The 24,879-nt window shown below is 51.4% G+C and overlaps 1 protein-coding gene across 6 annotated transcripts in view; it reads right to left on the bottom strand.

The window, feature by feature from the left end:
* Positions 1 to 24,879, bottom strand: part of RNF220 (ring finger protein 220) — a 212,779-nt gene that overhangs the window by 63,994 nt on the left and 123,906 nt on the right. For all 6 annotated transcript variants that reach the window (XM_027649089.1, XM_027649085.1, XM_027649086.1 and 3 more), the window contains exons 2-3: positions 20,967 to 21,096; positions 6,539 to 6,584 (exon numbers count right to left, since the gene is read on the bottom strand). In XM_027649089.1, coding sequence (XP_027504890.1) covers positions 6,539 to 6,584; positions 20,967 to 21,096 — 176 coding nt within the window. The remainder of the gene's footprint in view (positions 1 to 6,538; positions 6,585 to 20,966; positions 21,097 to 24,879) is intronic.

The raw sequence follows: 24,879 nt of genomic DNA, 5'->3' as shown, positions 1-24,879 counted from the left end.
TCATATTTCTCCCTCCTCTTTAAATCATCTCTCCATTGGGTAGAGGCACTCTCTGTGGAGGTTATAAACCCTGAGAGGATCAGCCTGAGCATTACACCTGGGGCAAGCTAAATAAAAAAAGGTCACCGGCGCTTTTTAAACATGGACAAAAAAGCAGTAAAATGTGTTTGGAAAAAAAAATCTGGCATTAAATCATGACTTTTTGCCTGGCTTGCCTCATTAAAAGTGGCCTTTTGGAAGGTAAAATTATCATTGTAAGTGATAAGATCTTTAAGAAAATAATTCACGGCTTCTTCACCCTTTAATATGATAGCCGCCACCGGCTAATTTTTTTCTTAATGGCAACGAGGCCATCAATCTTGTCCGAGCCCTGTACTCTCATCTTCCCCCTGCCCCTCCTGCCATGCTGGGCAGCCATGGCCATGCTCAGTGATTCCTTCCCACCCCTTGGAGCACAGCTGTGCCGTGCCAAGGAAAAGAGATACATCTGGATGTATGGCTTTACCTGCTTGTGTCCACGGTTCCCGGCAGGGAGCAGGGACCACATAAGCCTTGCTCACAAGGCGAGGCTCACACCCTTGGCCGCTCCTGGCACGCTCCGTGGACTGTGCAATTCTGTGGCGATGGGCTGCGGTGCCTGCGAGTGTTTCGGCAGCTCAACCGCCACTGGGAACAACACGCGGTTTATATATAAACGCAGGGGCAGGTTTGGGATGAGCCAAATGTGCATCATGCAGCCGGTGTGCCAGCTGCTGTGATCCCAGGCCGCCGATCCCCAGACCTGCTCCTCCCTGCTGGGCTGGAGGAGCCGTGGGCAGCTCCGAGGCAATGTCAGCGAGGACACACGTGCCAAGGCGACACCGGCTCCTGACCCACGGGCGCTCCAGGCGTGGGCCGGGGGCAGCACGAGGGGAGGGGACGGGTGTCAGGGTGCAGCCGCCAGCCCGAGGAAATGGATGGAAATTGCCGGCACACGGCCGCCCCCAGCCCTAAGCGCTGCCTCTGGCGGGCGGCCGGGGCAGGTGTCAGCGCTGGGAGAGCCCAGCCGGTGGCTCTGACATTCTGCTGCCTCTCAAGGCCAGTCATTTGAGAGTATTAAAGTGCCGGAGTCCTGCTTTCTGATAGCCCTGAAAAAACACAAGGAGTCTATTTTTCTTAAACAATCCATCACGGCTGCTGTCAGCAGAACAAATACCCTAACCCTGCTTTTTATGTATCTATATAGCCTTTTTAAATTTTTTTTTTTTTTTTTTTTTGGCACAAAGTGTTCCCTGCTTGATGCATTCAGCTTTAACTCTGCCATCTAAATAGGTACTTATCAGTTAACATGGAGGTGATGGCTTGACATGTTTTCTGTCTCCTGCCCTCCCCTCCACGGTAGGGAAGCCGTCAAAGTGTTGCTAATAGCTGTTATCACTTGGGAACTGTAACCCGAAAGCAATGAGTGATACCAGGCCTTGCTGCGATTTTCTCCCTTAACTCTGCCAGCCATTTTTTATGTTATTGCTGGAGGATCCCCGACACAAAGATGCTGCTATTAGAGCTGAGTTTCACAGAAGCTTTCGGAGGGTCCACATTTGCTACCTGGAAAGTTAGAGGTAAAATTATCTAGTGGCTTTTAGCTGGCAGAGATAAAGGTGGGATGGAGCTAGGAATGAAAGGCTTAAATGTGAGAAGGGTGTGAAAAGGGAACAGAAATAATAGTATCAGCAGCTTTTGGCCTTCGCTGAAAGATTCCAGTGGTTTGCAAGTAGAAAAAGCTTATAGAAATGTGAGCCACTGATTCATTTCTGTGCATGTTACAGTGACATCTGGGATTGTAATGGAGCTCTGGGTCCTCTTGGACGAGACACCAGCTACACGGTTCCAGCAGAACTGCCCATCAGCACTCCGGAGATGGAGGGGGAAAGAGGTCTGGCCCAAGTCTGTTGGGGTCTGCCAGCCTGTTCTGCTCCCCTCTACAACCACATCCCTCTCTGCTTCTTCTGCCGAATGCAGTGGTTTCCCCCAGTCTAATGTAAGGGTACAGCTGTTTGGCCCAAGGGGAGTAAGGGGCTTTGTTTGTTCACGGGGTAATTTGCTTTATAGAATAAAACCTGGCAGAGATTTGTTTTTGGAGTGACTCTGGTATTCATCACCCCAAAATGGCAGGGAGCTTGGCCAGCCAACACTCATCCTACATAATTTCCTCTCCTCTGTGTATCTATGGGTTGTTCTCATATCCCTGGCTTGGCCACAGCTTTGCCACAGTACCCAGATTTAGCTTTTTAATCTTTCCTTGTAAATCACAGTTACAGAGGGAGGGGACACAGATACGGTGAATGACTTCTTCAACCTCTCCAGTGTGTCAGTGACACAGGAGAAGGAGTTAAAACCCTGGGGCCCTGACACCCATTTTCAGTTCCTACCACCAGATGTGATATGGAGAAGTTAAATGATTGTGCTAGAAATTTCATCTCGAGTGAGGCAGCTGGGAAGGGCTTAATACAGACATTCTGTCAAGGTTTAAGGCTCCAAATCTCGCTTGCTTCGAAGCACTTTCTCCTTGGAGGGCTTTAGTGGTCAAATTTCCCACTAGGTGCTGTAATTCTCTCTCAAACTGCTTGTTGAAGCTGTAAAATCACGGGGGTGGGTGGGGGAATCAAAGGGCTCTGGCACTGTGGCTTGCTTCCCAGCTCTGCCGGAGGTCTGGGAGCAGTGTGCTGGCCACCTGCCTGCGGGCACCCTCCGTGGAGCTGGGTGCACACCTAAACAAACCAGCCACAAGCATCTGCTGGGTGCATGAGATGGATTTTGTTCGTGGCCACTCACGTCAGTGTTTGTTTTCAGCAAGAGCCAGAGCGCAGGTTGGACTGTTAGTGGGAAAGGCAATTTGCAGCCATGTATTAGGAAGCAGCAGCGGGAAACAAGGGCTAAACCCGCCACAGGAGTTGGGATGCTTCATGGAGCCGAGTCTCCTCCCTTTCAGTGGTCAGTATCAACACTTCCACAGGGAATATGTTTGCCTGTTAGGTGACGGGTAACAGTCTGCAGTTAATACCCTGAAATTTAGAGACTGAGATCTTTCTGGGCAGTGATGATACCCCACCTGGACAATAGCCCATGGAGGGAGAGCCACAGGCCACATGGGCAGTAGTGAAGAAGTGCTCTTAGGTAGCTAGGAGGACCTGGGGACACTGACTCTCAACATTCCCACCAGCTGCTCAAGGAAGAGTGGGAACAGCTGGTCTGACACCTCATCAGAATGGGTTCAACAAAATGTGTGCTCCTCTCCTTCACAAAACCTTGCAAGAGGCAGCCAAGGCAAGAGGGGAAAGGCAAGGGGAGAGTGTGAAGTCCAGGAATGATGCCCAGGGGAACTGCTGACAGCTACAGACAGACCCCTGGGCAACCAGTCCAAACAGAGCCTGTGGTGCTGTCCATGTGCCTCTGGAACACATTCCTGCCTCCTGCTCTGCCTGAGACCCAGCCTCTGGCCATGCTGGGGAGTGCTTCAGGGAAGCTCGGGGCTCACAGAGGTCTGGGGCATAGCTGGCTTGGACAAACACTCAGAAAGTGTCCTCCTGAGTGACAATCTGCTTGTCCAAGTGTCTTGTCCACATTGGCATATCACCATTGATTGGGCTTGGTCTCTAATAGCAAACAAGGATCCTGAGTGCTGAAGAACTTGGTGCTCAGCACTGCCCCCTGAGCTGCCTTTGCAGAGAGGGAGCCTGGGCACCAAGCAGACAGTGCTGGCTGGTGCCCCCCAGCTCGCAGCCCTCGCTTGACCGTCACTGCCTCAGTCGGCTCCGATAATAGAAGAATCTGATACAATAATCCTGCATTCATCACATCCCATGTTGAGTGATTGGATTTTCTTTGACATATTGCCATGAAAATTGACCCGGCGCAGTGAGTGACAGCTCTTCAGGGGCAGGGGAGCAGTGAGCGAGGAACATACATTTACGTCTGGGCTTTTATTGCCAGGAGAGGCATTTGCTGGGGCAACTGGGGGGAAGGGATGGGAGCCAAGCCAGGAGACAGACCATGGGGAGGTTAAATCCCCTGCCCCAGATGCACCCCAGGAAGATCCTTAGGCCAGCACAGAACTAGTGATGGTAGTGGTGCTATAAGCAAAGGTCCTACGTGAGCCCTTAAGTGGACTCAAAGCCACTGGTGACCACAAAAGTAGTTGCCAGCCTGCACTGTATCACAGTTCCCATGTCTCTGAGTGAAACCAGCCTGCCCCTGTTCGTTTTGCCAGGTGATGCTCCTGAGGGATGGGAAGGTGCAGCCCCCTCTCCCATTGCTGAGCTGTTGGAGGTGCTGCCCCTTTTGTTGGCATCAGGAGAAGGAACGGCCAGGAAACACTGTAGCAGTCCCCATGGTCCTCACAACCCCTTCTACCAGTGCCCAGGGTAGGAAGTCGGACATGGTACAGGTCCCAGCTCTTCCCAGGTGGTACCTGCCAGATCTCCAATGATGCCTGGGTGCCTGGACATGGTCTCCAAGCCCACCCTGGGGGTCTGTCCCTCATCCCACTGCCTAGGACCCCTGTTAAGGGTGGTCCAGAGGCCTGGCTTTGTCCCCAGCAGGACTTTCTCAGAAGGACATCACATCTTGATGGGCTACTTTCATCTCACGTTGTAAACATAAAGCGGGCACAAAGGGAAAAAGCAGCCTTCATTTCCCCACCACCCTCCTCCTCAATCCCACCTGGGTACAAAGGAGTCTTTAATACCAAACTCAGGTGAAGGTGACAGCACTGTGCCTTCCCATGCCACACAGGACTTGTCTCCCAGTAAAAGCCACCTAGAAATAATGAATCCTCCTGGGCCGAGAGGCTTTCAAGCTCTCTGAGAAGGGAATGAAAGATTTCCTGATTTCACCCTCTCCCTCCCTGCTCTCCTGGCTTCTTGAAGTTAATGTTCTTAGCCCCAGACGTGACGGGCAAAGGGAAAAGATCCATGTGGTGACAGGGGACGATTGATCTCTTTTACATAGAACGATGCTCCAGTCCCAGTTTAATCCCCCCGCTCAAGGCAAATGGGATTCTTTGTCAATGGAAACTTCAAAAGCCCGGCCCTGCCGCGAGATGGACCTTCTTCTTTATCTGGTCTCTGTCAGTCACTCACTGTGTTTGCCTCCAAACAGCTAATCTGTCTTTTTAGCTGTCCTTCTCCCTCACAGGCGATGTGTTTGGGACCATTGAGTTATCTACACTGAGACCTGATGAGGAGGGAAAGGGAAGATAGCAGAGTCCAGCTGCTTTCATTTTGCTGGTGCCCTTTCCAGCTCCTTCAAGACATGCCAAGGCAGCCTCACACTCCATGGATTATCAGTGGTGGGTGGGTTTGGGGATTGCTTTCTGCTCTGCTTGTTCTTCATGGAGAAACAGTCAGGTCTCCACTCTCGTCCTAGTCTACCTGGGACAGGGCACGGGAGACAAGTATAGTCACACAGTAGACAAAGGTGTGGAGCACTATGGAGTATCACTGTGATTTCTGTTTTCCCTTGGACAGTTTGGGAAATTGTTGGGGTTATTTGGGATTCATCCCTACCTTTCAGGAACTCAGGTCAGCATGGTGGCTCCCCCCTGGTGGGGCAGACAAGGTGTTGATGTGCTTGGAAAGACATCCAGCCCCAAGGGGAAAACCTGGAGCTGAAATGTCAGTCTTTGTTTCTGACATCACATGCCAAAATATGCCCATAAGCTTCCAGAAAAAACAAGGGAGAATGAGACCTGAAGTTGATTCTAGTAAAACAAGCATGAAGAGACCTCCCATGAGAGATGCCCTGCACTTGTCTGGAAGCGGGGAGTCTCCCTTGCTTGGACTGTGCCACCAGAAGCATAGGGGAGCCTGGACCACTTGCCTTTGCCCCCCTTGGGGAGCACAGCATGGTTTTCAGAGGCTGTGCAATGCCCAGCTGCCCCTGCAGTGCTCCCTGCTGCCCACTTGCCTGCCCAAGCTCCAGTCCCTCCCGCTGCTGTGTCACATGAAGTCCAGCCAACAGTAATACCAATCAGTAAAAAGTGCTCTGTGCACATTGTATTTCTGCATTCTGAGCCAAGGGGGTGGGAGGTGGGTGCTGGGGAGGGGGATGTGTCTGAGACGGGGTCTTTTAGTGATCTGGGCTCCTCCTCGGGTGTGCTTTGCTCCTCTGAGGCAGGCCCAGTCCACTCTTCCAAAGCAGGCATATGGCTCTGGCTCCCACAACTCCCATACGTGATTTCCCAGGCTGAGCTCAGCCTGCGTGTGATCAGCTTTCATTAGCTGTCATTAGACACAATCTGGAGTCCCAGAGCCTGCCGAGTCCTTCAGCTCCACCATCCCTTGGCTGCAGGAGAGGAGGATCACAGAGCCCTGTGCAGGGACTTGGATGCTCCAGCCCAGTGGCTGAATGGGGACAGCAGCTTTCCCCAGTGCTGGCTGGCCCCAAAGCGTGGCCACCTTCCTGGGAGACACTGAGTAACAGGACATGAAGCTGGCTGGGAAGATGAGGGGGTGTAAAGAGCATTCCTTGGGGGGAAGAATGCTGAGTTGTGCTCACTTACCTTGGGGGTGCCCGCTGCCATGGCATCCTTCAGGATGGAGCTCTTGCTGCCAAGAGAGAAGACAATGGGGTCAGAATCACAAAACTAGTGGGCAAGGAGGGGAGTGCTTTGAGAGATCTCACAAGGTCAAACAGTAAAGCACATCGTTCCTCTTCACTGGACCAACGAGAGCCTCCTCACCCTGACTGGAGTGGCATGGTAAGGAGAGCAGTGCCAACTATTTCTCCAGCTGGAATAAAATGGCCCTATGAGTGCAAGTCCCCCAACCCAGCCACATGAATCAAATGCTGATTCTTCCCCTCCTTGGGGCTTGCACAGCTCCTCTCAGCCCTGGGGAAAAGCGGGGAGCACATCTGCAGGGACATAAGGAAGAAAGCCAGGGAGTGGAGAGTGGAGGTGGCGAGCCCTGTGTAGGGTCAGGAACAATGGAAAAAAGGAGGGAAGGAAAGAGAAGAGAATTAAATCAGCGTAAGAGCAAGGGAAAAAAGATCCCCTCAGCTTCAGCTGCACTGGGGAAGCAGCAGCTCTGCTGGAAGCTGGAGTGATTTGTTAATTCAGCTTGTTCCCCATTTAGCAGGGAAGGAGGTCCCTGCCACAGTGCTCCTCCTCGCCTGCCCTCGCCAGCGGGAGATGCTATAGATTTAATAACACCTTCCCCCCTCCAGACAGGTTAAACTTGAAACAATTACATATCAAAGCCGACATGGCGGGGAGGCCTGCACTGTAATTTTTTGGTTATTAAAGTAATCTCTCTCATGTAAATTCTCCTGCTAACATGCTGCAAACAGCATTAGGAAATAAATTATTTCCCCATGATTCGATTTGTCAATGCAAAGCACCTGCAGCAGGCAAAAGGCTCTTGAAATATGTTGCCAAGCCCAGTGCCTGTGCTTGTAAGCACACGCCGGTGGGGTGGCTGGCTCCCAGCTCCCCATAGCCCCAGGGAGATGATGGATGGGTGGGTGGGTGGAGGGGGAGGTTAGCGGAGGGGGGGGGGGGGGGGGGGGGGGGGGGGGGGGGGGGGGAATGGAATTGTGTTTAATAACAAAATTTGTATGCAAGCCTGCATCCCAGGCTAAGGATGAGTGATCGGCAGCCAGAAAGTATTAAAAAGCCTCGCTAAACAGATGCTGACAATAGAACAAGACATATCAAATCAGATCTACTTCAGAAGCATTAATATACACACGCACACACGCTCGCCCGCGCGCGCGCACCCGGCTCCGCACACCCGCGCTCCTTTCTTCTCAATCACAGCAATATGGGAGACATCAATAAATTTTTATGAGACTTTTAGAAGATCAACACGGTACTAGATGTGACAAAAAAGCAATGTGCCTGTCATGTTCGCTTTGTCGGGGACACTTTAGCCCCAGATGCCGAGCTGCAGTGCCAGCAGGGAGAAATTGAATTTGGCTGGCTTTAATCTGCCTTGATTTGGCAGATGGCTGGGTGTTATGAAATGAGCAGGGATGGAGGAAGGTGTTTTCTCCTGGGGCTATGGCCCCCCTCCTCTCCCACTGCCACTGCCTTCCACCCCCAGCCCTGAAACGGTGGAAATACACAGTTATCCATTGCCATCAGGTCACCCCAAATGCCACAGCTCCACTCCCAGCTACAGTTCCTGGAGACCACCAATGGATGGGCTGGGACATCATCTCCCACACAGCCCCACTTCCCTGAGGGGATGTGCTGCTGGATGCTCACTGGGGGTTACAGGATGCCCCTGTGGCCTGTCCCCCAACTCTGCCCCCTGCTCTCAGGAGGCAGCACAGAGCAGAATTAAGTCTCTGCTGCCCATTGAGATGCAGACCTTGCACCACCTCCAGCCTGTACAAGAACAAGCATGATGGGAAAGATTTCCATCCCCTCTACATCTCCACCACTACCTTGAACTTCTCAGTCGCACAAAGTGTGAAACAACTTTTATAATCCAAATGCCATGTTAAAAAACCAAACTCATTTCCTCCCTTTTCTTGTTAAAGGTGTTTAAAATTATTTCTTTTCAAGGGGAAGGGGAAGAACATCATTAAGTCCTCCTAAAAACGGCATTACCGCCAGGAAACTGCTGTTTTCAGAGTGAGAGTCTCTCTGGTCAGCCAAAACACCAAGCCTCTGCTTGGGACCGATAAGGAAGGGGACTGGTTTAGATAACTTGGCAGACTTTATTTTATTCTTCATCTGGAGGATTATTAATACCCCCCCCCTCCTTCTTGCAATGCAGCCCTACTCTATCACTAGACTCTTCAAGTTGTTTTTATTTATTTCCAGAGATGGGTCAGGAATGGGTGCAAGCCCTGGTCATCCAAGCACCTAGATCCTGCAATTTAATGGTGCCTTTCTCCACCCTGTTAAACAGCCCCCGAATTACGAGGGCTGCAGCCCCCCACGCCTCTTAAGGATGCTGGCAGCAGGCTGAGGATCGAAAGGCCGTCAGCAAAGAGAAACCTTCCCCTCCATAAACACCGCAGACAAATTAAAAATGGTAAAAGGGAAATCAAGACCTTTAAAGTTCAAACACTTTTCGGTGCCTTTTAAAGTTTTTTTGCTCTAGGCCCTTGCAGACAGCACAATCTTTGGAGACCTTGGGATTCTCTTTAATCACCCAGCCAGGCTGCAGTGGTCTGAAATGATTACACATTTACATAGTAATAACCCCAACACTCCTCACATTATTTCATGGCTAGCATATTTCCACTCGGCGAGTGATCCATGTGTTTTAAATTATAACCTGTACATAGGAAATTAGTTACTAAGTACGATATTCACGGGCTCGTCTGACACTTCTAATTAAGGTGATTTACACAGAATTATCTTATGAAATAAAAAAATGGTGTTTTGCTAGCTAATAAAATATAATTACTACCCGCTTTTCTAAGTTACAGTTAGTTTTAATCTATTTGGGGAATTGTTTATCTAGTTCATTACAGCCAAACAACTTCTTTCCCTTTTAGGCAACCCCCCCAAAGTACCAAAGAAAAGTAAGAAATGCCCTGGGAAGACCCAGCAACCTCCTTCTCTCTCTCCTGAAGACTTTGCATTTCCAAGTGATGCAAGGCTGCCAGAGGGCTCTACCCAGTGCTGCAGCTGCATCACCCATTAAGAGGAGCACCACGGCCAGGTCCCCACGTGCCCCAGGGTGCTCACTGGGGACCCATCACTTCTCTATATTAGGGCCCAACATCTTTAAGAGGAGCATTTACTCTCAACAAGGCCCTTCACAATGAAAGCAAGACTCAGGCTACACCATAGACATGCAGATGTCCTTTAATGCTAAGCATAGATTTGGTTAGGAGCATCCCCAGGTGCAAGTGGGAATCCCCTGGCATGTCCCTGATTGAGCCCCAAGGGGCTGTTCAGAACCAGTGCCTCAATAGTGATATCCCAAAGGGCAGCTCAGCAAGCCAAACATGTGCCTTCCTTACCCACAGTCTTGGGATTTTCTGTATCCCTGCCATGGTTACTGTGACCTTCAAGTCTATTTATTTTGTTATGGTCCTGCCTTTTGGGGTGTGCTTGCCATAGGGAAATAAAATAGGCAAGAAGCGAGGAGTGGTCTCTTTATCATCCCCATGCTGCTCCTTCCCACAGGGAAAAGCCAGGGCATGAGCTGAAGGTTAAGTGATCTGATTGTGTTTTACCATGAGCAAGGTGGTACTTTTCCTTTAAGCTTTTGCTCTTGTGAGCTGTTTTAGGAGTCTCAGCTTTCCTCCAAAAGAAAAGAGAAGTTTTCTGGGTGCCCAAGTCAGGCAACAAGCAGAAGGCCTGTTCCCCATGCGAGATGGCTCATCAGCTTCCAGCAGAGAACATGACCCAGGGTGTGCTTCTGGTGTCCTTAGCCCACCACACACAGGCAGGGCTCTTGCTGACCCCCCCAGCCCAGGCAGTTCTGGCAGATCCAAGGAAGCAGGATCAGGAGCTTTCCTCCCCTGCACCCACCTCAGCACACACACTGACTGCCAGCACCGGGGCATCACTGCAGCATCCTGGAGCAAGGGCAGGGAGGCTCTGCTGCAATTGTAGCTACAGCTTGAGTGAGGAGGCTGAGAGAGAAAGAAACGTTCTCAGAGAAGAAATCTGAGCACAGAGCAGTGATGGGACTTGCCTGAAGTCTCAGTGCAGCAACAATAAAGCCTAAAACACCTCTGATGATGTGCTCCAGCCCATCACAGCCGCCTGAGCTCCCCAAACATCTTCAAACAAGATTTCTGCAGAGCCCCCACCTAGAACAAGGCAGGATTTATGATGGGCATCCCTCAATGAAGGGCTCCAGACCTGGAATGGCAGCATTCCCCACATATAATTAATAACAACTGCAAGAGAAGAAGTTCCTTGAGCTCGGGCAGCTACAGCTGTTTGTGCTCATCCCTGAAGAGAAGTAAGGAGCAGGTAAGAGGACTGCTGCTGTGCCAGCTGGAGTCCTCCAGCTCTGCTACTCTTCCACAGAATCAGTCTCAGCCTGCTTGACAGGCACCAGCCACACGCAGCTCCCACATGAGATCCTGCAAAACCAAAAGATTTCTACAGGCTGCAGCCGATAGACGTATTTCTTAAAAAAAAAAAGAAATCCAGTGGAAACTTTATTTTTAGCTGCAGGACTCATGGGTTGAACATGCAGCCTTGGGATGGGAACCCTGGCAGCAGAGCAAGCCTCTAGCAAAGTTGTGTGGATGGCAAGGCCAGCTGTAGGGAAGCAGCTTTTGGGTAGAGAGGGAATTGGATTTTTGTGAACACCAGTTTAAATAGGAGGAAGTGTCTTCTGAAGCCTAAATAAGGAAATAAGAGTTTGATTTTTTTTTTTAAAGCTACACCTAGCTGCAGTTCACAGTCTCCAGCATGGCCAGATGACATCTGTGCCTGGGAAATTGGATTTTTAACCTGCTGTGGCTCCTCCACCAGCACCTGCATCCCATGACGGGGAAAGGGGTGAAGTGATGGTAAAAAATTACCAGAGAGGTTGCAGTCAGGACTAGAAACACTCTGCACATACAGTGCCAGACATGCTTCCCAAATGCTCCCCCAGTCAGTATTTGTGAGACCTCAGTGTGCAATACCGTCAGTTGTGACAAATTCGACCCCACAGGGCAGTCACCCACTTCCCCCAAAAACATGAAGCTGAAGGAGAAATGCAGCAGAATCATAAAACACTGTGGCACGACCTGATCGTGCTGAAATCCTCTATTTGCTCTGTCCTATTTGCATCCCCGACTCTTTCTGCCCTGCTGGGTTTTCCTTTATCAACCTCTGGTACCCCATGTCTCTGCTCAGAGTGGGTAACAGGTTTCTGGGTGAGGATGTGATGGTCCATGTGTGCTGGGCCAAACAGGAGAGTGGGGTGGGGGGCGTTGTTTTATTTCTCTCCCACTATTTGAAAAGGAGGTGGCTGGAAAAATAAAAAGAAAAATCAGAGGGAAAGGTCATGCATTAGATTGATCTGGGGGGCTCATTGCTACCATGGCTATAATGACTGTTTAATTATTCCCAGCTCACATGGCAGTTCAGAAGAGGCTCTGCAGAAGACATGCATCGCTTCAGGGCAAATAACTGACCGGAGATTTATTTCTCACCCTTGGGTTTCCACACATCCCTTCCCAGGACTCCTGCTGCCCTGAGAGCTGGCAGCAGAGGAAGGCTTTGCCCTGAAAAGTCCCAAACCCCAGACTGCAAATCCATGCCCTGGAGTCAGGGAGTGGGCTGTGGGTACCGCTGGTCTGAAGGCAGTTCAAGGAGAGTTCATAGCACTTTTAGGGCACTGCATGAACGAGAGAAAACATGGCCCACACATTTTTTCACGTGCTGTGCTACCTTCAAAACTCTGACCCATGAGAAGTGCTTCTCACCCACAGATTATGGACAGCAACCTCTGCCTTCCCTGGGGTCTGCCAGGCAGGAGAGGAATGGGGCATCTCTTAAGCAGGCCAGGCAGCTGCCTGGCTTGTGCCCTCTCTGCTGGAGAAGCCATGGATGAGGGGTCCAGGCTGCTGTCATTGCCACCCTCTGAGTGCACGAGAGGAAGCTGGAGGGTCTTCCTTCCTTTTCTGTCCGTGATTAATCTGCCACACTGAGGGGCAGGGACACAAATCAGAGAGGGGATGAAAGAAGATAAATCCACGGTATCAGCAGCACCACATTGGCTAGATAATAAACAGACTCCTCTCCTCATAAATTTCTCTCCATTCCCCCATGTTTCCCTGCCATTGACACTGGCAGACTTGGAGCTGGACTGATCCTGGCCCGGTGTCTCGACTGGTGGGGAGAGCTATGGCTCTGCCAGGGAAGGCTGGGACCCTCCACCTGGACTGCCATCCTTTACTACCTGCACAGTCTGGGATGCAGCAGGGGCTGCAGGATGGCACAGTGGAGCCCCATCCAAACTCATGGGCACAGGACACCGGAGCTGACTGCGAGATAATCCATGCCAGCATGTGAAGTGGGTGGGAGAATCACTAGAGACACCAACCATGCTTCGATTTACTTGGTATTTCCACTGTCTCAGTCCCCAAAATGTGTCTTGTTCTCACTGCCCTGGCCCAACACTGTGTCCTCACCCCTCGTTTTGGCAGCAGTCAGCTCACCCACTTCTCCACAGTCCCCGCAGGGACGTGACCCTGTTAGCTGCCTCGTGCAGGCAGGTGGTCCTGGCCCTGCTCGGGTATCACCAAGAAGCTGACACTTCCAGGCAGGTTTCTCCAGTGACAGAATGTGTTTAATTTAAATCTGACAGGAGTCATACTGCTGGAGAAAGCTTTAGGTGATACCACCCACCTGGAGATGCACCTGTGCCTGAATCTGGACACCCATCACTCCAGAGCTGAGGTTCCATGATGAACACCTTGGTGTGGGGTGGCAGAACTCGCTCCTCGAGGGGATCAGGGGAGAGCAAGATGTGAACAACCCCTTCTGTGTCCCCAGAGCAGCTCCCAAACACCAGCCTGTCTCAGCAGCCTGGTTTTGCTGTTGGACACTGGCTGCAGGACAGCCCCCAGATGCTGCAGGAACTGTGGTATGTGGTTTTTGCTATTGTTGGGTCTCTCCCTGGAGCAGTTGGGCATTGCACGGCAGGCTCACACCCGAGACGAGCATTGAGAAGACATCACAGGCAATGAAGTGATCAGTTGAACACCTTGGAGGGTGTCACAGACCTCTGGGAAAGCCCCTGGGAGCCCCATGAGGGCTGGCTACCTTCCCCACAGCCAGGGAGAGGGTGCCACAGGAGAGGTACCCAGTCCCGCCTGCAAAGAACGGTCAGACACTTAATAGTACCTGTCCCCAGCATCTCCCCGGCCTGGATTTATGCCTTGAGGGGTCACCTCTGGCGAGACTGTAATAACATGACTTTATTAGCTTTCTTGTTCCTTCTTTAAGATACAGTAGCAAGGGGGGAGGAGGGCAGCGGCACCTCTGGAAGGCGTATGGATAGGAAGCAGCGGCCCTCGCGATTCCCCTTCTCGGTGACAAGGGGGAGAGGGAGAAAAATGATGCTCCCTTGAAATTTATCATGCACCCAATTACAATGTTAATTGGCAAGTCCCAGAAATCAATTAATTCGCAAATTTTTTTCAATTAAAAATTAAGATAAATCATAAAACGTTATTAAGCAAAGGCCAAACTCCATGAACTTTTTTTTTTTGTAGGCATCTGGATTTTTTTTTTTTTTTAATTTAAATAAAAAAAAAAAAAAGAGCTGTGTTGCCAAAGCCCGATGCCCTTGAGTGCCTTTGCTGAAGCACAGGGGGCTGTCATCAGCAGGACTGGGCTGAAGACAGATAAAAAAATATCGACCAGTCGGACACACTGCTTCTGCTTTATTGATCAGGCAGGAATTTAACTTGCTGTGCATATCCACCGTGTCAGCAAGGGCCACGGGCGAAATTAAAAGTACTTGGCTTGGAGATGTCGCCTTGATACCGGGGGGGGTGGGGAGAGAGGGAGGGAGGGGGGAAGAAGAGAGGGAGAAAGGGAAGAAAGGAAAAGAAGAAGGTGGAAAAAGAAGAGGGGAAAAAGAAGGAAGAAAAAAGACGGGGATAAGTTGAGAAGCAGGAGGTTGCAATGCCTGCTTTTCCCCACTTGCAATCTCACTTGTTGGCCATGGCTCCTTGCCCTTTCTGGAGCACCTGCTGGTGTCTATTGCTTGCAAGGAAGGGAATCATCATGTATTTCAACACAGAGTTGGAAAAAACCCTTCTCACTCAAAAACGTCTCTAATCTCTCATTCAGAGGCTGGGGGACCTGCAGTCTTTGCTACACAAGAAGCCTTGGGAAGTACCTGGCCATCAAGTAGAAGTCCCCAGGCATAAATCAGGGAGACCTGCAGCAAGAGCCATGACCCTGATGTGACACATGACAAAAGAGCTAATTCACGTTTTACACACTCTATTTATCCTGCCAGGCCTGGCAGCACGGCCACTCGCCCTTCCCAGAGCAGCCACCCATGCTGGTCCCAGGAAGGTTTCCTCCAAAGGTCCTTTGGGACAACACAGCTCTCAGCAGATCCCACAGAAATTAAGCACTGGGGCAGTGGGAAGAGCAGCTATATTTAAACACAAGGTTCCCTGAGCAGGACCAGGGCATGAACCCCATGTCATAACTTGCTCTGGGTACTTATGCTGACCAGGAGCAACACAGAAGGCCCCTGTCACTTGTGCACACAGGAACCGCAGGGATGATGTGCTTCCCTACTCATCCATCAGCAGGAATCTCCAGTGCAGACTCTGGGGGGTTTAGCATGGGAAAAACACATCAGAAAGACCATGGGAAAGACACGTCAGAAAGACTGTGAAACACTGGGAAAGCAACCTGTGAAAGGATGCATCCAGGATGCATCTCGAAAGGTCTGGAGACATCTCTCAAGAAAAGTCACCCTGCCTGGAGTGACCAGTCCATCTCTCAAGGTCCCACAGCCTTCATGTTTTAGCTATATTGCCAGCTTCCTCCTTATTCCTTATCCCAGTGGGCCCAGAGCTGCCTATGTCCCCTGAGAAGAGCCACTGCTGTGCCTCTCTACATATAGAAATCAGGAGCTGAAACCCCTTACAGCAGGGTGAAGATGCTCTGTGCAGCACTTGCTGCTTCCATGCTGGCTGCCAAAGAAGGGAGGATTAAGAACAGAAAGAGGAAAAGAGCATGTGTGCAAACGAGGGAGAGGAAGCTTCAGGGGGATGCTAAAGGAAGATTTAAGCCCGGGCAGATGTGCACTGAGTGCTACTACAGGAGCTGGAGCACCATAGTCCCATGGTTGGCTCTTTTCCTCTGACATGAATCAAAGCTGAGGCTCTAAGAGTCAAGCTAAATCCCCCATCTGGGCACTTCACCTGCTTTGTCACAGGCCTTCCCACCGCATCTTGCTCTGCCCTCCTTTGCCTGACACTATTTGGTTTTTTGTGACAGCATCTCTGAGGTCACCAGAAAACAGCCCACAGCACTTTCCATCTGCACCAAGGTGAGAGACCCCGGTGCCCCCTGTGTTCTGGGAAATGCTTCGTAATCAGAGAATCAGAAGAGAAATTATTCCTGGACACACAGAAAGGTCATTAGGGGAAATCAGTAGCTCCTGAGATGCTGGATGTGCAGAGATGTGGCTCCATGCTCCCAGCAGAGTGTCAAGGAGCAATGAGAGCTGCTAGCCCAGGCTGCGAGCAGCCAACAGGTGGGCATGGGCTTTAAAACACAAATATGCTCAGATTAATTATTGACTGCAGAGGAAAAAAAGGAAAAAAAGTGAATAAGGGGAGAGTTTGCACAGCCATGGGACCCTGTGAGAACAGCATCACCCTCCCACTTAAGCACATCCATTCCCAGAGGCATCACCATGCCCAGCCCTGGGATGCCATAGACAGGCAGAGATAATATTACAATATGGCATGAGAATACTGCTGGGTATGTCTGCTAAGCTAGAAAATCCTTTAAATTAAGGAGAAAGAGCTGAGGTAGCCCTGTCTGAGCTCACACTGTCCTTCCAGCTCCAAGAGCAGGAACAGAGCCAGCACAGTCCAACTCACTGCCCCACCCTCTGGACTACTCCCCAGCTATATTGATACACCCAATCCTTTTGAGGAAGGAAAATCCCAGCTCAGAAGCATAGATTTGCTGCTGGTAATGGAGGGAAGAATCTGCCAGTTGTCACACAGGGAAATAAAAACACCCCCTGCCAAATATTTTTTTTTTTCAAAAAGAGCACTGCATATTCAAGAACAGAGGATCGCGCTATTAAAACCTCTGCATCCAAAGGCACATTTCCAACCTTCAAATTGCTTGACTCAGCAAGTATTTGTAATATGTAGTATTTGTAATATGACTTCTTAAGGTCTTTTAACCAATAAAAGCCAATAAAGACCTCTTCCCCAAACACTAGAAAGAACCATGGGCCCATCGTGGAGCATCAGCTGAGGTGGGGCTCCACAGCTCCCACTTCCTACTTTTCTTCTGTCCTCAAATTCATCTTCCCTCCAAACTGAAACCAGAGCCCCAAGCCTGCCCTTCACCCAGCCTCCCCTCCATATGGAGGCTGTCCTCTGCAGTCGCTGCCCAGCATCACCTCTGCTCACAGTATCTACCCACAGTGACATGTGCAGCACTGTACTTGTATGCACACAGGGATGTGTGTGTGTGTGCCTGTCCTGAGGGACACCCGTGGGTGCTGCTTTCGAACTCACCTGCCCTCCCCATGTAGCCCTGGGCTGGGGAAATGCATCTGCAGGCAGAGCACCAGCTGAAGGCTGGAGCTGGGGCCACTGACAGCTCCAGAGAGAGTCTCACATTTCAGTGTGCTTTATTGCAAGCCTTTAGCACGGATGAGGTGTAAAACAAGTGAATATAAATCGAGTGAGGATAGAAGGCTCACATCTAGTGCACAGATCAGCTTCATGCACACAAACCAGGAATATTCATGTATTCTGCAGCCTGGCTGGGGCACGGGGCAACAGTGTACACAAAGGGTCACTGTTATTATTTCTCATTTTTACCTTGGTGGCACTTTGCAGCTCAGCTGGGCACCTTTTGCTCTACAAGCTGTACATGCAGAGCAAGGAGAGCATCCCTTCTGCCCTGCATTGTGGGACTGCTGCTTGCCTGCCTCCCACTCTCTGCTGCTTTGAGCCTGTGCTCTGCAAAGGTGAGCTACAAGGTAATTTCTTCTTTAGAGGAGGAATACCAACAGTCTTGCCTGGCAAGAGTTAAAGCCCATAAAACCAAGGCTTGTAGTTTTGTTTTCTTTCAATTTATACCCTTCACTTAAAGAGGGGTAGGGGGGGAAGAAACGAGGGGGAGAAAAAAAGAAAGCCAGGTGACATATTCTAAGAGGGAGCACCGAAAACGTGTTAAGCACTTCAAAATCTCATATATTCAATCGGCCTCTGGCAAGACATCTGCCTAATGTTAGCGCTTAAATATCCTTTTCCATTTTACATGCATTCAAGTCTCATTTGAGCGAAATGAAACGGTATTATTAAAGGGAGATTTTGCACAAATGGCCTGAATTTGACATGTCAAGTTCAATGAGGCTGTTACATATGTAACACCGAGAAGGGCTCCGAGGCTGCCGCTCTTGAAACAGCGCCAGTGGCTCAGAAATGAAATTTGCATTCAGAGAGCCTTGCCTCGAAGCACGGAGCTGTGCACGAGGCTCGGTTGGACCCACACGGGGTGGAGGAGCCGTGGGGCAAGCACAAGCAGGGGTCTCCCTATGCTCTGGGAGACTGGACACACCAAGAAGGCAGCAGAGCTAGAAACCCAGGTACCTCATTCCCACTCAAGTCTGCTTTTTCAAGTGAAAGCTTGACCCTGCACCAGGGTTGGATCCTCCTGAGTGATGTTCATCGCTGTTCCAACAGCCAGTGTTCATCCCCTGGACACACACAGCCCTTAGGCATGGATGGGTGCTGCCCTGTTGCCACATGTCTCCTCCTGCCTTACTGCGTGATGCTCCAGCTGGGTAGACCTTGAGATGTGCCTGTCCTGAGGCCAGGATGGTCACACCAGCACTGCCCATGAGAGGAAAAAGGGCTGCCCCTGTCTCTGAGGGATAACCAATCCCATTGCCACCAGCTGAGCAAGGGGTTCATTGGAGTGGGTGAGTTGCTCCCGGAGATCTGGAACCATGTGTAGCATCATCCAGGTGGTGCCTACAGCTCCCTTGTATCTCAGCCCCAAGAAGATCCTGTAGTCACCTGGAGAAATTCCTTTTCCTTCCTCTGCCCTCCTCCGAGCTCCCCACTCCAACAACACCTGAAAGTCCAAGTGAGTGCTCAACACCCGGCAGAGGTGATGGCACGGGGCAGCCCCCCCTCCTTGCTTCTCCACCAGCCTCTTGATCTGACCCTACGACAGCATCTTGGCTGGTTCACCCCACCACACAACCCTGCGGCCATGGTCCCTCGGGAGAGATCCCAGCACACAAGGAGTCCCGGTGCTGCAGCAGGAGCTGATGCAGCACCCGCCAAGTCTCCAGCACTGCAGGCTCAGCAGGCAGGAGGGGATCTGCCTTCCTAACCCCGAGAACAGCAAATGTATGATTTTGTTGCAAATCATTAAGGTTTATTAAAACCTTAACATCACAAGCCACGATTGGCTGCATCCTCTTTAAATTAAAAAAAAAAAAAAAAAAAGAAAAGCCCTTGGAAAGCAGCCCCCTGGTTCGCTTCTCCCCATCAGACTGATAAGTAACAGCTGCTCGGCCATTTCGGTAACAAGTCGGTATTGGCAGGGAGCGGCCAGGGCTGCCGGTGCCCGTCACGTTTATAGGCCTACATTTTATTTTTATGTTTATTGGGTTATTTGAGATCATTATTAGTTTCTCTCTTCTCTTGTTGATGTGTTCTTGCTCCTGGCTTCTCCAGGCGGGAAAGGTGGGGGAATGGGAAACAGGGCCACCCGCTACACCGAGCCACCCTGCTGGAGCTGGGCAGTGCATGGGACTTCAACCCTCTCACACTCTGCTGCCTGCTGTTCCTGCCCACTACTGCTGCCCTCCCACCCTGCTGCTGCTGCTGGCCCTTGCATCGCTCCCCTCCGGGACTGGGAGAGCCCATCCCTGTGCAGAGCCGCTGTATTACAGATTAGCCTCCATTGCCTGAATCCATTGCCTAGATTGAACGTTATCTATCATGCTACGGAGGGAGTCGTTATTTAATAATTAATAAAGACCTCTGATTCTTCTTCGCCGCCTGCGTGGCCGAGTGGAGCAGGCCAGGGAAGCGAGGGCAAGCCAGGGAGAGCTGTCTCCTCTCTAACTGCTGCTGTTATTTAAAGGAATAATGCCATTCTTTTTCATTTGTCAGCTGGCCCACAATGGCCCTTGTCATGCTTTATGATTTAGGGTTTCCTTTCCTTTCCCATTAAACGCCACCTTCCCATCACCGCTTCGCGCCAGCCAGCCTCTGCTCCTGGCTTGCGGTTTCAGTTTCACTCTGATATTGGCCCAACTTCTTTGATGGGCTCCTCTGAGCACTAATTGCTTCTGTTCATTTAAACCTGTTCACTAATTTGCAGTGGCCCTTTATTAAGTTGGATGCGGCCCAAATTACACCATAAATTACGCTTGCAAGGGGACTGGGTGTCGCGGGGGATAAATGGGCTGCCTGTTCCCTGCTCCCCCCCTTCTCTATCTTCCTGTGCAGTGCGTGGGGGATGCGGGTCTCAGCTTGAGGCTGCGGGTGTCGAATTTGGGATATCTCAACCCAGATCCGTTCGGGGAGGTCTCCCTCTAACTTAAAGCTCCCTCCTGGTCCCTCCATGTGCAATGGCTATTGCTGAATCAAAGAAGATCCAAGGCAGAGATGGGATGTATTCTGCATCCTCTGCACTGCGCACAGCCACGTGCACCCCATCGCCCCAGCGTACACACACACACTGACACATACGCTCTCCCTCCTCTCCTACCACCTGGTGACGTAACTTTGCTTCTAGTCAGCAGTTTGATTCCTTTCCTCACCTTTTAATGACCGGAGAATTCATTAATAATTGAAATAAACACGCTCTTTTCCAAGGCTGCCGAGTTTTATTAAGGCAGGGGCAGGGATATGCCAACCCTTGGCTGCAGCCATTTCCTAAATAACTGCCAGCAGTTAAAATGCAATTATTTTTTTTTTTTTTTATTAGAGGACTTTTCTGTGCTGGGGAAAGCAGAAGAGAGCTGAAGGTAGCTGAGGAGCAGTGTGCACCAATGCTGCAGGGCTGCTCTTTCATGGGATGTCAGCAACATGAGAGCTGCTCACCAAACACACGTCCCCAGGGAAAGGGATGCCTGTGCCCCCTGGGAAACATTTCTGCCTGACTTTACCATTGCAGGGAACTCCAGGAAAATGTTTCTGCCTTGCTGTCTAGCACTAGATTTCTGGAACTGGTAGCTGTGGGTACCACCATCTCCTCTGCCACCTGCAGGTGCCCCAGCTGGCTCCCCAGGGATGCTGGTGGTCCCCAAGGAGCTGCTTACCTGATGTTCAGCTGGGTGAGCTTCTCCAGCTCCTGTTCCATGTGCTCCTGCAGCTCCCCAGGGCGAAGGAGGACCTGGCAGATGGGGCAGATCGGAGCCTGGCTGTCAAACAAAGTTGCTTTCTTTTTGCCTGTGGGGAGGAAAAGAAGGGAGAAAGCTTTAGCTCAGATTGGCTGCCATCAGTATTGCCTTTGCTCTGCCCTGGTCTCCATCCCAGCATAGGACTGAAACCAGAATATTTTCTCAGGTATAGCCACATTTCTCTCCCCATCCCACACTCCCTGGGGCAGAGATTGGCTCTCTTCTGCAGTGGGACAGCAACTGGCACGAGAGCATCCTAGCCCTGGCTGTGGGCCCTCTAGTCTTACAAGGAGAGCAGCAACAGCTACATTTCAGGAGTGACCCTGCACAACCCCAGCTTCCCTAGTTTGTAGTGCAGGTGGTGTGACTTGGGAAAGATGGATGACACAGCACTGCTCATTGTTCCTATTAGTTACTAACAGTTAATTATGAAGAGCTGTCTTCATCCTCCTTGGCATTCCTGAAGTTGGGTGGATCAGGATGAGCCTTCCCCTGAAGTGCAGAGCAACTCTCCATGGGCACACGATGTTGGGGGGCAGAGGAGAAGCCATGGCACTAGGGTGCACATGGCAGGGAGTAGGTCTCGATGTTCATCATCCAGGATTTCTCACCCTGTCCTGGGGTTGAGCTGTGGCTCCTTGTGTTGCCCACACCACCAGCAGCTCTGCCCCCCAGAGCTGCCAGAGTCCTTGGCCCCCTGGGGCTGTATCATCCCTGAGATTTAGGGGTGCCTGTATACCCCAATCCCCAGCTGGGTTGAGTCCCTGTGGCAGCTCGGGAAGCAAGGTGCTTCCTCACACCCTCCTTACACCAAATCCTCCCCACCACTCCCCTGCCCAACCATATCTCCCTGGTTCTCTCCCTGCTCTGAAGCCAATTTATTCCAGCTCAGAAACTTTATTGCCCCCTGTGTAAGGAATATACAGCATCTATTTAACATAAAATAAAACTCTAAAGCAAACAATGAAGTTTCAATAAAAGAGAGAAGCCTGTGGGTCCCCAGGCCCCCTCTCCCAGCTGTACTAGCAGCTCTGCTCATGAGAGGGCGTGCGGAGCCTGGCTCAGATGGCTCTGGCAGGGAGAAACGTGTTTTATAGCCGCCTGTTGTCATCCAACGTGAACCCTCCTGCTGGATTATTTATTTATGTATTAGACATGGATCAAATTGGTTAAATCCGAGTGAGAGGCAGCAATGCACAATAAAGCAGCCGTTGCTGGATACGAGGGGGCTGCGTGAAACGTGGCCTTCCAATCAGGAGCCAAAAGGTGCCATTTTATGGCTCCTAACGATGGCAGAGCCCAGTTAAATGAATCCCCATTAAAGGAACAGACCTTCTCAAAGGATAAAACATTGGTGTGAGTGGCTTTACTGGGTCCCTGCTCCTCCCTGTTTAACGAGAGAAAGGGTCTGAAATAAGTTTGAGAGTCACCTCGGCTTATCTTTGCCTTCCAGCAGGACACGGTGTATGTGCCTGGTGGAAGCAGAGCTGTCCCTGGGACATTACCTGCCCTTTCCTTCAGCCAACCCTTGGAGATGGGAGAAACTGAGGCATGAGGGGTAAGTTGGGGCAGGCCAGTGCTATGGTGCATTCCCTACCTCGCCAGCTTCCCTATCCACTGGGAACTCTCCCATTTGCAGAGCCAGGTGGAAAAACCCTCTGTGGTCCCTCCTCCAGACCTGGGCTAAACCCAGAGGCTCTGAAGCAGAATTCAGGTGCCTCAGCCCTCATCCCCACCACCCTTCCAGGTGATGAGGAGGACATAGCACGAAGTCCATGCAACTGGGAACACGTTCCTCTCTCCTCCTTCTCTCATGTTTAAATAATGTCCAGAACCCAATCCAAAACCAGACACCCAGCTCCCACTGACCCTTGCTGGAAAGGTCGGCATTTCAGTAATTCCACCTTCCTCTTGGAGCTTTTCCACTTTTGTCTAGTGGGGGCCCAAAATAGCCCAGGAGCGTCCCCGACCACCTGCTATTTATAACCCCAACTTCACAGCAAAACAATGGAGCTGTCTGAGTCTCCCTCCCAAAATAAACAGGCAGCCTTTGAGTGGACGGGAAATCCTGCTGGATCCCTGCTGTGGGGTGTACAGATGGATGGGTAAACAGGCTGCCCTCCGCCCTACTGCGCTGCATCCCCGCCCCCAGCCCAGGCCACCACTGTGGGGGCTGTGAACCCCCCTCGCCTGCCATCCACAGCTTCAGCAGGGATGCTCTCAGCAGCAAAGAAGGGTGAAACAGAGGTTGAACATCCCTGTGTCTCTGTTCTCCAGAGAGCTCAGAGGTGTTCATTTGCTGGGGGGGGGTGATGGAGTGTCCTGGACCTGGGATTGGCAGCCTCAGGAAGCATAGTTGGGGTCCCTCCTGGGTACCAGCTCTATACACCAGACTGGTGGCTTTTTTAACCTTCTGCACACCCAAGTCCTTGCTCCCTGCTTTAACTCCAGTTAACTATTCCATGGGGTGCATGTTCCTAAGCAGGGGCGACTTTGGATTTCTATGCCTGGAGCAACCAGGAGGGATATCAGGCCATGGGAAGCAGCCTTGCTGATTTCCATGTCTGGTCCCAACCCCAGCCCAGGCCAGCAGGAGAAATGAGCAGCAATGGCCTTTTCCACCAGCTACACCAATGATACAGTGACGAATTCATGCCAAGGAAGGATGTGACAGCTGTCACCCCTCATCCTCGTGATAGGCAGGGAAGATCCCCTTGCTCTGGTGAGTGCGGGAGGCTGGTGCTTGCACTGAAATGAGGGCTTCCAGAGGGGCAGGAGAACAGGAACCCGGACATGCAGCCAAGTCCCTGACGTACAGATTGCAAAGCAGGAGACAGAAAGAGCCCCGGCTCCTGGCCCAAGGGGCTGACAACCGCGCTTTCACGGGAGCAGGTCTAAGTGCGACTGACAGGCAGAAGGCAGGGACCATCTCCCGTGCCAGCAGGACACCTACGCAAGCCTCCCCAGGTCTGTGGAACCCACTGCCTGCCTGCAGTGCCACAGAGGCTGCTGTTGGGATGCGTCTCCCCAGATCAGCAGCATCCGCATCCGTGGCGCGCCCCAGAGCCTCGCACACACCCACGCTGTGGTGTCTCATGCCGGGCAGTGGTACCCAGCTCCATGGTGTGGGATGCTGGGTTGTGGGGAGAGGGAAAGGATGGGCTTGGCAAGTCCTCAGGTTATGTTTGTGAATGCCAAGGTGGAGGGGGATGCATATATCCTGCCTCTCCCTTCGGGAGCAGGGACATCCTGATATCCATGAAAAACTCAAAGGATGCCGCACTGTGTGTGTGGCTGGACTGTGCTGGGGTGTAGGTGTTACCCTGCTGGATGGAGCAGAGGGCATTGATTTGCACAGGGCCAAACAAAGGGTGCACATCCCTGATTGGGATGGACCTGCGCCTACTCCCTGCTTGTCCTTCCCTGCCCTGTGCCAAACCCGCTCCTGGGAGACACTGAATGGCTCTTTTCAGGCTTTTGTTTTTTGGCAGCTGTGTTTTTGTTTTCTTTGCCCCTCTCTCTCCCCTTCCCTCTCTGGTTACTCGGTAGGCTCAGCTCCAGTGTTTACCCTCCTCGGCTCTGCCGTGCTTCCCCTGCTGCCGACCCCCCGCTTGCCAGCGCCAGAGAGATGAAAAGGCAGAGCCTCGGTGCTCCCGCTGTTTGCACGGTCTCCTGGGCTCCGCGGAAATGTTTAACTCCAAGTGTTGAAACCGAATATTTCCTGCTCTGAAAGCAGAGGTCTCAGCGTGCAGACGCACCCCTGTGTGGAGGAATTTATCCACAGGCACCTTCGGAGGGCATCTGCAAACGGATCCCAGCCCAGGTGGGGACT

Source organism: Corapipo altera, unplaced genomic scaffold (assembly GCF_003945725.1).
Source record: "Corapipo altera isolate COAL_440 unplaced genomic scaffold, ASM394572v1 112, whole genome shotgun sequence".
In the NCBI taxonomy this organism is placed as follows: Eukaryota; Metazoa; Chordata; class Aves; order Passeriformes; family Pipridae; genus Corapipo; species Corapipo altera.
The sequence above is the reverse complement of the archived record's forward strand: the minus strand, read 5'-3'. Positions and strand labels throughout refer to the sequence as shown.